This window comes from Pelobates fuscus, chromosome 5 (genome assembly GCF_036172605.1).
Source record: "Pelobates fuscus isolate aPelFus1 chromosome 5, aPelFus1.pri, whole genome shotgun sequence".
Taxonomy (NCBI): domain Eukaryota; kingdom Metazoa; phylum Chordata; class Amphibia; order Anura; family Pelobatidae; genus Pelobates; species Pelobates fuscus.
The window spans coordinates 281,918,312-281,933,495 of NC_086321.1; the positions used below are offsets into that span (position 1 = coordinate 281,918,312).

The 15,184-nt window shown below is 41.7% G+C and overlaps 2 protein-coding genes across 2 annotated transcripts in view; one reads left to right on the forward strand and one right to left on the reverse strand.

Moving 5' to 3' along the window:
* Positions 1-15,184, forward strand: part of GTPBP3 (GTP binding protein 3, mitochondrial) — a 318,683-nt gene that overhangs the window by 239,881 nt on the left and 63,618 nt on the right. The window lies entirely within an intron of this gene.
* The window catches only part of CILP2 (cartilage intermediate layer protein 2), a 48,410-nt gene that overhangs the window by 18,108 nt on the left and 15,118 nt on the right, over positions 1-15,184 (reverse strand). The window contains exons 3-4 of the mRNA XM_063455360.1: positions 9,291-9,443; positions 8,407-8,655 (exon numbers count right to left, since the gene is read on the reverse strand). Of these exons, the coding sequence (XP_063311430.1) occupies positions 8,407-8,655; positions 9,291-9,443 (402 nt within the window). The remainder of the gene's footprint in view (positions 1-8,406; positions 8,656-9,290; positions 9,444-15,184) is intronic.

Here is a 15,184-nt window from a genome sequence, read left to right on the forward strand (position 1 = left end):
TTTGTACTTACAGTCACATGCACCTCTAACACGAGAATCATCCAAACACCGTTAATAAGTTGAATGTGACAATTGAGTGTTAGGCCATTTCCAGGGATTCTGAGTCTATAATTGGGACATCTGTTTTGCCCAATAAAGTCTGAGCCAGTTCTATCCCACCCAAGTGGTTAGAGAAATGTTCAATATTCCTTGTCAGGTCAACGTATGCATGACATGAATATCAAAACATGAGTAGTGATAACACAAAGTACTGGGGGGAAAATACAAGGGACAGTGTCGATACTCACTGGATTTACTTTTTTGCGAACAGCACTGAAGGCGCTTTAACAGCGCAACCAGGATCCTTTGAAGTTGGCAGTGCTCGGAGGAAGTGACAGGAGGTAGCAGAAGAGGAGGACCGGGAGAAGGGTAGAGAGACCCAGACCCACACTCCTGTTTTTATGTGGCAATGTGTTTGCATGTGTCCGTGTGTGCATCTGTGTGTAAGGGGGGGTTGTGTCAGTGAGTATATCTCTGTGTCAGGGTGTTTGATTGTGGCAATGTGTTTTTATGTGTCTATGTATATCTAGATGTGTGTGTGTGTGTGTATGCATGTATGTGTCAGTGTGTATATTTATCTTTGTACATATGTATGTGGCAGCGTATGTGTGTATATGCATACATCCCAGCAATCAAACACCAACACAATATACAAAGACACTTCTGCAAACAGTACATAGAAACGCATTCCTGTATTAAAACAGCAAATTATATACAAACATCCCTTCATTCGCATACCAACACAGCACACAAATGTCCACCTGCAGTTAAAAGCCAACACTATGTACAGACACATCCCTGCATTTAAACGCAAACACTACACATAAGCACACCACCGCATTCCAATGGCAACACTACAAACAAATACACCTTTACATGCACATATATACTCTATATAAAAACATTTTTAGATTCAAACGCACAAACTCTGCTCACAAATAAAACCCTGCAAGGATAGGAAAATGCTATAGCTGGCATAGCATTGTGGAAGTTGCACCAGGGCCCTCTCTACATTAGTTCCACCACTGAATCCAAGTCAGTTGGACATTACATATCTTCTTGGCTAATAGCCAGGATTTATTTTACATACATACAAGACTGATGCTGATACACTTTAAGATTAAACTGCAAGATACTAGTCATTGGGAGCAGGATTTCCACAAATAAACTGGAATATTTATTAACACTGGGTTGATTCTACAAAGTCATTATATCAAATTGTACTGACACTTAAGAGACTAACAGTTGGACACACGGACGATGCAACTGTTGAGATACAGTGACCCATCCAGGGTATGCAAATATAAATGAAATAACCTGTGATCGTTCATTCTATTGAGTATTATAAGTAATAATGGCACAGGTTGGATTGTAAGCTGACAGCTGACAAGGTTATGCTTTCAATCATGAAATAAAAAAAGTATTGGTTTTTTTTGTTGGAGTGTGTCACTTGGCATCACCTCAACTCAGAGATAATTTGCTCTGCGATATCACAAGCTGTTCTTGACATTTCTACATTCTCTTGCACAGGGATTGATTAGAATTCCATCACTCTCATGTTCTGTTCTAACTTATTTAGATTTTGGAGCTGAATTAATAGCCGGATATTGTCGTAAACATCACTTTGCATGAAGCTGACAAAAATGTTTCTTCTTCTCATATATATTTCTATCAGTTGCATTTCACGCTGGGAACATATGCAAATTTCCATAAATAAATCTTAAATACATAAGTCAGGCACATACGACACTGTGGATTAAATTCCATATGAGCCACAGAAGAAATATGAGCCTTCCAATTAAATTTTTACCTTGCGTTTAGTGGTGGAATAATGTAGAGAGGGCCCTGGTACAGTTTTTTTTGAGGGCCCTTTTAGATTGTCTAAAAGTTAGATCTTCATCTGTCTTTCAACTCCAACAATGCTTGGGATCTACTTTTTATCCATCCTTGAAGGTTGTATTTGTTTGCATGTAAGCATATTTTGTATTACATGTGTGTGTAGTAAGCATGAAACTAAACTGAGAGTCCTGTTCCCCTGTCCACCAGCAGTAAGGTGATGGCTTATGAGTGTTTGAACACCTCAACCATAGGTACTGCTTACACTTCCAGCACTACTACCTCCAACACTACTGTCACCATCAGCACTACTGTCAAGACCCTGCCAAGTAGCAACTAAAGGAAAGCACAGCAGAGTCTACTTTGTGAAAGTCATCAGAGCTACACTTTAGAGGGAATTTAGCATGGAGTACCAACATGTCCTCAGTATTTGTAGGGGTTCATGGATGTAATGAATCCATTGATGAGAATTCTGTTTCCCCCAATACTGCAGATATACATGTTTACCTCCAGGAGCTACTCGACTACCAGTATGAAGAGCTAGAGGAGTTAGAAGAGGAGAGTGTGCAGAGAACAGAATGCAACCTCTAGAAATTAGTGTGCACTGGCCTCCTCCATCTTCTCCACCATCTTCAAGTCCATCTCAATCTGATTTACAGTTGTGGCATTAGCTGCACGTGCTAACACTGTAAATGTTACCATCACCGGCTGCACCACTACCACAACCATCAATATCAACTGTGTTGGCACCAACAACATTTCTATCAGCATTAAAGGACCACTATAGTGCCAGGAAAACACTCTTTTTCCTGGCACTATAGTGCCCTGAGGGTGCCCCCACTCTCAGGGTCCCACTCCCGTGGCGCTGAAGGGGAAGGAAGGAGTTAATCCCTTACCTTTTTTCCAGCGCCGGGGTCCCTCGGCGCTGGGACTCTCCTCCCTCTTCTGACGTCCCTGGCTGAATGCGCATGCGCGGCAAGAGTTGCGCGCGCATTCAGCCAGTCCATAGGAGAGCATTCTCAATGCTTTCCTATGGACACTGGCGTCTTCTCACTGTGAAAATCACAGTGAGAAGCGCGGAAGCGCCTCTAGCGGCTGTGAATGAGACAGCCACTAGAGGCTGGATTAACCCTATTGTAAACATAGCAGTTTCTCTGAAACTGCTATGTTTACAGCAAAACAGGGTTAAACCTAGCTGGACCTGGCACAAAGACCACTCCATTAAGCTGAAGTGGTCTAGGTGCCCATAGTGGTCCTTTAATGCACCAAGTGTACAGGCTACTGTAACAGCTTCCACAGCCATAAATGCAAATCCACCTGCATCTTCATCAGCCTGGATGTGTGGGAAAGCTTTGTTCTTGTCAGGGTAGAATGGGTAAGTTAGTGACCAGTTGCCCACTTACTCTTTCCTTTCATTGTTGGATAAATATCCTTTTTCAAATTGTTTACTCCTTCTCCCCATATTTCATAATACAAGATAGCAAAAGGAAAAATATTACCCCAGGGGCATTGCAAGGATCAAAAAACACCTGGGGGTTAAGTCCGAAAATAATTTGCTGATCCCTTCCTATAGCTCTACCCCTGGCCTTTCCACAAACTGCTACCCTATCCCTCCACATGTCCAAGGCACACTCACAGTTATTTACACACACACACACACACACACACACACACACACACACACAGGCAGTCACAGACATGCACAAACACACACATTCATGGACAGGCATAAACAGGCATAGATAGGTAGGCACAGGCAGATGTTGGACAAAAGCACACACAGGCACAAGCACGCAGACACAGACAAATATTTACAGTAATATGCATAGTAGTGTATCACATAACTCCATAGTCATGTGTACATCAATCTGTCAGTGTAGTAGATGCATCTAGTGCCTATAGAGAAAGTGTGTGTGTATGGATGCAGTGTCTGCGTGTATATGTAGTGTGTTTTTTGCAGGTATGTAGTGTCTGTGTAGGACATGTAGTATGTGTGTAAGTGATGCAGTTTGTGTTTGCTGGTGAAGCAGTATGTGTGTAGCAGATGTAGTATGGGATAAGGGATGTAGTATGTGTAGGGAATGCACTGAGTATAGAGAGTAGTGTGTGTGTGTGTGTGTGTGCGCATGCGCTGGGTTGAGCATGTGTGTGTATGCCTGTGCTGGGAATGCGGTGTGTGTGTGTGTGCTGGAAGTGTATAATGGGATTGTGGGCTGTAGTGTTTGTGGAGGAGGGTGAAATGTTGTTAAATATGTGATTATATTATATATATATATATATATATATACACACACACACACACACAACATTGTCCAATGCTTGCACTCCAGTAAAAATATAAATATAGCCCGGTGCTTGTCAGTATATATTTATTTGATATCAAAGAAGGGTGCACTCACAGGTCTCTTCCGTGTAAAAACATTTTTTGAGATTTATTCCAAAGTTTTTACATTGCAAAAATAGTTAATACTATTAATGGAGGACATAGACATATAGTATTGTCAAGAAATAAAGATATATCTGCTGGTAAGCTGTCCAGGAGAGAGCACATAAGTGAAAAATAGGGGTGATAAGATATGAGTGAACTAACTATGTGCATATAACTGTGAAAGTGCAAATCTGTAAAAAAAAATAGTGAAAAAGAAAAAGAAAGCAATGTGGTCAGAATCCCTGGTCCAGCAGACAAGAATAATCATAATAAAGTAATACAATCATATAGCTGTTATTGCGAAAAATATTCTGTTGGTTCTAATCATAATGGTGTTCATATCTAGAAATATATTAATAGCACGAAAGCAGAATCGTCATTATTCATAAATATCTGATACATGAGACTTAGTTTATAGGGTCAAAAACACATCATGATTTGTAAGCAACTAATTAATCCATAAGGCTTAATCTATAGAAAAACATATTTTGGATCCCATACAGGTGTGAATTGTCTTATTTCCCACTTACCGGTATATTGCTACAAAAAAAAAATCAGACAAAATCATTAGGATATTTACAAAAATATAGAGTATACGATATTCTCGTTCAGTCCCTTAGGGGCCACTGTATCCAGTTGAATAGTCCAATATGCTTCTCATTGTAACGCTCAAATTTATGGCCGTAGACCACATTCCCCCATTTCCCTGGGGAGATGATAGATCGAAGGCTTTGTTACAATGAGAAGCATATTGGACTATTTAGAGAATACAAAGTACACTATTTCCACAACCCGTGTGTAGTAGTGAAGGTGTGTAGCGCTATAAAATGTTTACTTACTCCCCAAATTGCTTTAGGGGTATGGATAGTCTCCTGGTAGCTAGAATAAATGTAAAAGTACATAGTGTATTCCAAATTTTTCAAATAATTATACACCTTGTGATTAAGAAGCACTCACATGGTTTAGAGCCTATTCGGATTGGCTCCAATCACTTTCACTTTGTGTCATTCAGGTGACACACACCTCAGCATCCAGATGGAGTATACTCCTCAGAAAGGGAAACACAAACGGGGGGGAGAACAGGAAGAACTCGCCCTGGTGTTGAAATCCTTATGTACACAGTATAATAATAGTATATAAGTAAGGGTTGCTCCTCACCTGGTTAAGAGCCTGTAACCTGGCTCCCAGTGTAATGGTGTATGAGCTAGTTCAGGGACAGCTCTCTCCCTTCTTTCAGCAGGATTGATGAAACGTCAAATGTATATACTTCAGCTATTAAGAGCATTTATTGCATAAACATATAAAATCAAATTGATACATACATTCAAATAGTCCAAAACGCGTTTCGCCGATTCCGTTCGGCTTTCTCAATTGAAGTATATACATTTGAAGTTTCATCAATCCTGCTGAAAGAAGGGAGAGAGCTGTCCCTGAACTAGCTCATACACCATTACACTGGGAGCCAGGTTACAGGCTCTTAACCAGGTGAGCAGCAACCCTTACTTATTTACTATTTTTATACTGTGTACATAAGGATTTCAACACCAGGGCGATTTCTTCCTGTTCTCCCCCCCTGTTTTGGTTTCTGTTTCTGAGGAGTATACTCTATCTGGATGCTGAGGTGTGTGTCACCTGAATAACACAAAGTGAAAGTGATTGGAGCCAATCCGAATAGGCTCTAAACCATGTGAGTGCTTCTTAATCACAAGGTGTATAATTATTTGAAAAATTTGGAATACACTATGTACTTTTAAATTTATTCTAGCTACCAGGAGACTATCCATACCCCTAAAGCAATTTGGGGAGTAAGTAAACATTTTATAGCGCTACACACCTTCACTATTACACACGGGTTGTGGAAATAGTGTACTTTGTATTCTCTAAATTTGGAGGGATTGGAGAGGTCCCACTTTTTGGAGCACTTGTTCTAATTTTACTCTAAAGCGACTATTTTGCACAGATTATTTGTTTTATATATTGGACTATTTAACTGGATACAGTGGCCCCTAAGGGTCTGAATGAGAATATCGTATACTCTATATTTTTGTAAAAATCCTAATGATTTTGTTTGATTTTTATGTAGCACTATAAGTGGGAAATCAGACAATTCCCTAGTTCTAAGTTTAGATGATTAGTCTCTTTTGTTTGGAGGTTGTACAGAAGTTACCAGATAGGCGGAACAGGGTTATCCAGGAGAGTTGCAATTAATAGGAAAGTTTGTAGAGTCCAGGCAGGTTAAGTCCAAAGCAATAGGGAAAAATTAGGAAACAAAGTCCAGTCTGAAAAAAAGCAGGTTGTTTGGATAAATCAAGATAGATCAAAGGTAATCAGATTTAAGCAGGTTCTCTGGTATCAGAATGAGCCAGGAACAGATGTCTTGTCTGTATTAGACCATAAACAACTATCAATGTAATGGCCTTCGGTTAGTAGGGTTTGGCCTCTTGTAGCACAATTCATATGATTATCTTAGGCAGGTGTGAGAGACTGAGCTTAGACTAGTGGTTAGGGAGGCCACTAGCGGTGGAAAACAGGTATTGGAGTAAATAAAACAGCAGAAAATAAATGTTTGTTTGTCAGGATAGGATCCTGACACTTATGGATAAATTAGTTGCTTATGACTCATGATATGTTTTTGACCCTATAAACCATGTATCAGATATTTTTTATGATTCATGATGATTTTGCTTTCGTGCTATTAATATATTTCTAGATATGAAAACCATTATGATTAGAACCAACAAACTATTTTTCACAATAACAGCTATATGATTGTATTACTTTATTATGATTATTCTTGTCTGCTAGACCAGTGATTCTGAAAACATTGCTTTCTTTTTCTTTTTCACTGTGTTTTTTTTACACATTTGCACTTCCAAATTTATATGCACATAGTTAATTCACTCATATTTTATCACCCCTGTTTTTCCCTTATGTGCTCTCTCCTGGTCAGCTTTCCAGCAGATCTCTTTATATCTTTATATCTTGACAATACTATAGGGCTATGTGCTCCATGAATAGTATTAACTCTGATTTCAGTGAGTTTGGATGCACAATCCACTGTATACACGGGTTGCTTGGCAACCAAGTTATCACGTCATTCCACGTTATCCATGTCACGTGACCCTACAAAACATCAATCAAGCAGTTTTTTGCAATGTAAAAACTTTGGAATGAATCACATTATTTTGTTTATACACAGAAGAGATCTGTGAGTGCACCCTTCTTTGACAAATCTACATATTAACGTGGTATTGCACCAAGGCAAGCAGTACCTATATATTGTAAGGGTGAGTGCCAAGTATTTCTATTTTTATATATATATATATATATATATAGATATATATATATATAGAGATATATATATATAATGTACAAGGTCCAGTGCACTCACTCATTCACTAAAACAGCAACTTCAAAGGAGATTTTTTTTTTAACTCCTGATGGTGGGGGTTCTGTTACAATATATGATCATCCATTGCATAAGCCTGCCACAACCCCAATGCACCCTATTTTTGGCAGGTCCTATCCTAGCAACATATTGCCTGCTTCTATGAGATTTACCCACTTACTTGGGAAATCCTTCCTTTTGGGGTTCTCTTCCATGCATAGTTAACTGAGTCAATATATAACAAATGCAGCATATCAATTAGGGATATTTTATTCCATTCTGTTTTGTATATTACTCATGGTATTGCATTGTTGTGTCCATATTGGATATAGTTTTGTGTGATAATCTACTTATTTGTATATTTTCACAAAGATTGTGATATATCTGACATATTAATAGGCAGAGTAATAAATATATATTTACTTTATATCAGTTTTTGAATGCGGTATCATACGTATTCAATCTAATACATTGTACTTAGTTTTGCAACATATCTGTAGCTCACTGCAATAGGGTTATATTAAAAACACAACAACACAAAAAACCCCACAAATTACAAACAATGCGAACAGAAACAAGCAAGTTTATTCACTAAAAGTCTGATGTGTTACGAACTGAGATTTCTCCAGTTCTGCCATAGTCACTTTACTATTTTAGCCTAAATTCTGCAATTTGGTTAACAATTCATTACAGTTTACAGAATTACTTTTCTTACCTTTTCTCTTTAAAATAGCTTCAAAATAGGAGATGTTTGAGTCATTCTTCACGGTCTGCAAGGTCTCAGAAGAGAAGCCATTCAAAGCTACGGTGACATTTACAGCACCTTCTAGGCACAGGTTAGGCATTTTGAAGTTGCCATGTAGATCTGTAAACCCGAGAAGTTTGTCTTTCAGGGCTACCTTGGCTTTGTGTAGGACGGACCCTTGGGTATTCAGTACTTTTCCCACCATAGTGTGGCCGCAGACTGTTATAAAGCAAGAAAGAAACGTACTGTGTATAAGTTAAATTTCTAATCAACAAAATGATGTTCAAGGATATAACAGCATGATTTTTTAATAGTCAACCACTTTAAAGAGATGGAACAAGTAGAATGCAACATTGAGCATCCAAATGACTGATAACTGCCTTCAAACTCTAACTAAGGTGTATCAAACCTTGACCATAACTTGCAGTAATTCCTGTAATGTTTTGCCAACCCATGATTTGACAGCTTTGCTGTGGCCACATTTCCCGAGAGGGCATTTAATATAAGTTACACAAGGTTAATCAGTGGAACACAGTAAACAAAGGGATTGCAAATAAAGAACATGGTATGCGAAACAGCAACAAGAGAAAAAACCTTGATCATAATCGTTGGAGTGTAAGGGAGTTTTGAGTGGATAGCAGTAGCTTTATGGAGGGTTTAAACACATACACTGGTTGATAAATTAAAAATACGTTGAAAATATTGTAATTTAAAGGTGAAGTGTAAATACTATATAGATGTGATTGTACAGCATACATGTAGGCAGCCTGTGATGTTTAATTTATTAGGCCTTATACATGTGTTTCTCATCTCCTTCAGAACAAAGTATTTGGGTCAGATCAGATGATCCTTACCTTTGCATGGGTTCTTTTGACACTTCCAAACTTGGAATGGCCGGCCAACGCAGGGTGTGTTCATGTTGGTACATGTCCGATGTCTGGTTCTTATACCTCCACCACAGGTCTTAGTGCAGGGGGTCCAGGATCCCCAAGATGACCATTTTCCTTCTATGTGGTCATTAAAAAAGTGTCATCGTCAGCAGTGTACAAACTCAGAAAAAAACCAGAAAAGTTTTTACTTTCCCATCTAATATAAATATAATTTACAGCTGGTCCAATTTAGGCTTCAATTTAATATTTTGTGGGCAAGCATTTTCAAATTATTCAATATTATGAAAAATATTTTAATATATTGATGTTTTTTATGTATGCTTTATTTAATATTTTATTATTTTGATAAATCATTTTAAAAATGTATCCAAAAAATATAAAATTATTTTAAAAAGCTTACCCCAAAATTTAAAATCAATGCTTTATTTGGTACCGTTTTACCTATGAAGCTAAATCGTGCTGTCAGACTGTCTTAACCAATGTGCTCAATGTGACCGTGAATCATCAGTTCAGCCATAATACTAGATTCCTCATCAACATTAACAACCATATAAAGCCATATTATGCCACTTTGGAACTCCTTCTATGCTTATTATAGTAAGTTTCTCACATAAAAATAAATAATAAAAAAAAAAAGCAACTCAATTTTATGTGCTTTCATTTATTTAAAAAAAAACAACATTTATTTAACAAATATGGAATATTGTAAGAACTGGTTTTATTTTTTATAGGGCACGGGGAAACAACTTCACATGGTACAAAATCTCTTCAGATTGAAATGTTGGCAGTTTTAGTGTATAGATCATGCACCTGAAATTTCACTGCTCAATTCTCTGCCATTTAGGAGTTAAATCACGATTGTTTCTGTTTATGCAGCCCTAGCCACACCTCCCCTGGCTGTGACTGACACAGCCTGCATGAAAACAAAATGGTTTCAATTTCTTTTTTTTGTCAGTCTTTGTTTATTGGTTTGTTCTTTTCCAAGAGTAATTAGAGATACAGAAATAAGAAATAGGTAAGCATTTGAATTATAATGGTATGGTACATAAATTCGAGTAAGTACATCCCTCAAGCAGCTTCCACCTTGCAAAATGTACATAATGGTTTATGGGTCACAGTTTATATTTGTACGTCAGTGAAAGGAGCTCCTACGCATAACCACAAATTATGTTCTGTGAGGCCCACTGTGCTGCCTTTGCAAGGTAGTGGAAGTATAGAGGTATTATAATCCCATAGTCTAGCTAAGGTGCTTGGTCCCTTCATCTTAGGGTTCCCCATGCCATATTGCCATATATGTTTGTTTCATTTGCCAGGAGTTCCGGTACTGTGTGGGTCATGGGAGCAGTCGGTGCCTCTCAGCCAAGTCTCTCCTGTTGTCTCCCCGTGCTGTCTTTCGCATGGATTATACCCTTAAAAGGTGGCATGGGATTATATCCATCCAGCATGGGTGTGGTGTGGATACCTCCAATCTGTGTACCCTAAAGAATAGCCCCTAGCATGAGTCCGAGGCGTACATCGCCAACGCTTCCTGTAATCTAGGCGCACAAAGGAAGAGCAAAATATTGTGCTAGTTCCATTTATCTGTTAATATAGGAGTGTCAGCTATGGCTTAAGGGACAGGAAAGGCGGATAAACACTATTAGGCAAGTTTAGTATGTTTGGTCCGCTGTATGTACAAGGAAAAGAAGAAAGAGGAGAAAAGAGAGAGGATGGAAAGAATGGTTTCAATTTCAATCAGGTACCTACTTTAAAAGTTTGTATCTCCTGCTCTCTAGATGTAACTTTAATTACATACAGGCAGGGGTCAAGTCCTGGGGAATAAAGTGTGGGAACTCACTCGAGTTCCACCCTCACCCCACCACCAGAAAAAAAAAAAAACTTGTATGCATATATAAACGCATACACACACACTCAGGTGCACACATACACTCCCAGACACACACACAGACACTCACACACACACAAATTCACAGATAGACACACATACTCTCACAGACACATACACTCACAGACACACACACACACATACACACACACTCCCAGACACATACACATACACTCACAGACAGGCCCGGACTGGCCATCGGGCACACCGGGCAAATGCCCGCTGGGCCGCGGAGGCCGTGGGCCGAGGCCGGCAGGGGAAGGTCCCAGGATCTCCCCTGCCGGTCTTTGCAGGGCCGGCACTATCCTAGAGCCGGCCCCGCTGTATTCCATGGAGGGCCGGTGGGGAGATCAAAGATCTCCCTCACCGGCCCACATGCTGTCAAAGGCGGCCGCCGGCGGGGAGAGAGAGAGAGGGAGGGAGCCAGCCTGCCAGCAGAGGAACCCGGCGGAGCTCTATCTTGCAGATCCGCCGGGTTCCTCTCGCGAGATCCGGAGCGTTGCCATGGCAACGACCGGATCTCGCGAGAGTGAACTCTAGCCCGCAGGCTAGAGTTCACTTACCACTGGACCACCAGGGAAGGTGCACCGGTCCCCCCCTCCCACTCACCAGCGTGCCGGTCCCCCCCTCCCAGGCTAAAAGGTAAGAAGGGAGGGGGGGACATAATGCTTACTCAAACACCTGCTGGCAGTGCCAATAAACAGTGGCTTCACATCTGGTCAATGCCCGATAATAAAAACATACTGAACATGGATATCTGGATTCATACACTCCATCACAGGGGAAAACCTCCCTTTACAGCCAGAAATAAATATTCTCCTTGCCATCCCATCTCCCATCCCATCTCAGTACAGCAAGCCACCTACCGATCTAAACCACACAAGAGCCTCACCACCCGGGTCAGCCACACACTTTATTTCTTTTTATTTATTTACCCCCCAAACACACACAATCCCTTCTAACATGTATACAGAGCGCACTCACACACATCACCCACAGCACTCTCACACTCAGCACTCTCACACCCATCATTCCCAGCACACTCACACACATCACACTCACACACATCACACACTCACACTCAGCACTCTCACACACATCACACTCAGCACTCTCACACACATCACACTCAGCACTCTCACACACATCATCCACAGCACTCTCACACACATCACACTCAGCACTCTCACACCCATCATTCCCAGCACACTCACACACATCACACTCACACACATCACACACTCACACATCACACACTCACACTCAGCACTCTCACACACATCATCCACAGCACTCTCACACTCAGCACTCTCACACACATCACACTCCGCACTCTCACACACATCACACTCAGCACTCTCACACACATCACCCACATCACTCTCACACACATCACCCACAGCACTCTCACACTCAGCACTCTCACACCCATTATTCCCAGCACACTCACACACATCACACACTCACACTCATCACACTCAGCACTCTCACACACATCACCCACACTCAGCACTCTCACACCCATCATTCCCAGCACACTCACACACATCACACACTCACACTCAGCACTCTCACACACATCATCCACAGCACTCTGGATATCTGGATTCATACACTCCATCACAGGGGCAAACCTCCCTTTACAGCCAGAAATAAATATTCTCCTTGCCATCCCATCTCCCATCCCATCTCAGTACAGCAAGCCACCTACCGATCTAAACCACACAAGAGCCTCACCACCCGGGTCAGCCACACACTTTATTTTTTTTTATTTATTTACCCCCCAAACACACACAATCCCTTCTAACATGTATACAGAGCGCACTCACACACATCACCCACAGCACTCTCACACTCAGCACTCTCACACCCATCATTCCCAGCACACTCACACACATCACACTCACACACATCACACACTCACACTCAGCACTCTCACACACATCATCCACAGCACTCTCACACACATCACACTCAGCACTCTCACACACATCATCCACAGCACTCTCACACACATCACCCACAGCACTCTCACACTCAGCACTCTCACACCCATAATTCCCAGCACACTCACACACATAACACTCACACACATCACACACTCACACTCAGCACTCTCACACACATCATCCACAGCACTCTCACACTCCGCACTCTCACACACATCACACTCCGCACTCTCACACACATCACACTCAGCACTCTCACACACATCACCCACAGAACTCTCACACACATCACCCACAGCACTCTCACACACATCACCCACAGTACTCTCACACTCAGCACTCACACCCATCATTCCCAGCACACTCACACACATCACACACTCACACTCATCACACTCAGCACTCTCACACACATCACCCACAGCACTCACACTCAGCACTCTCACACCCATCATTCCCAGCACACTCACACACATCACACACTCACACTCAGCACTCTCACACACATCATCCACAGCACTCTCACACTCAGCACTCTCACACACATCACACTCAGCTCTCACACACATTATCCACAGCACTCTCACACTCAGCACTCTCACACACATCACGCTATCACACTCACACACATCACACTCACAATCAGCACTCTCACACACATCATCCACAGCACTCTCACACTCAGCACCCTCACACACATCACACTCAGCACTCACAGCACTCACAGCACTCTCTCATACACACATCACACACATCACTCTCACACACACATCATCCACAGCACCCACACACAAATCACCCACAGCACCCTCACACACATCACACAGCACCCTAACACAAATCAATCACACACAGCACCCAAACACACAGCACCATCACACCTCACACACACATACTGCACCCCTCACATCCACACAGAACCCCCTGACACACTGCACCACACACATACACAATACTTCCAAACATATTTATATATATATATATATATATATAGATTCCTTGTAAGCAAACACATACTACAATCCTAAACACACACTCTCTACAAACACTACATCACTTATACACACACACACACACACACTATATCCTGTATGCACACACTTGCTACATCCCCTATACACACATTCTCAACAGACCCTAGCCACATATGCATTACATTACACCACAAACACAACACGCCTAAAACCGACCTTATAACACAATACCACACCACAATCAGCTCACTCTGCACACACACAATACCACAAGCAGGCTCCAAACACATGCACAATACTCTTTCCTGGCAATTTTGTCCCTTGGTATCCATTTATAGAGACACCAGAGACAAGTTGCAAGGAAACACAGTGCAAGCATGTTATTAAATCTGCTTGCGCTGTGCAGAACAGATACAGGGCTTTTTTCTCATGCTAGAGCTCTTCAGCAGAGCTCTGTGCATGGTCTGCCCTGGAAGAGCATTGAACCAACATGCTCACTTTGAGAGGGGGCGTGTTTGTCATTAGTGATGACAAAACACACCCTCTCTGCCCCGCCCCCTTCTTAGTGGGCCGCTGTGGTAAAAAAATGCCCGGGCCGAATTTTTTTCCCAGTCCGGCCCTGCTCACAGACACACACAGACACACACACACTCACACATACATTCACTCACACATACATTCACAGACACACACACTCCCAGACACACACAATCCCAGGCACACACACAATCCCAGACACATACACTCCCAGACACACTCAGACACATACACACACATACACAAAAATGGTTTGTATATTTTTTTTAAATTTAAAAATGTCCACCCAGCCTCCCTACCTGGAGAGCTGGTGTGGACCTGTCCCTGGGGTCCAGTGGGGCTTCAGTGCGGCTGGCTCTTGTCTCGCTGTCAGACGCGGCGAAGGATCTGTGTTCTCTCTGCTCCCTCTCACCGCGCGGGCTGTCTGCTGATGCCGGGAGCCGGAAATGACGTCATATTCCGGCTCCCAGCATCAGCAAACGGCGCGGCAAGAGGGAGCAGAGAGAACACAGC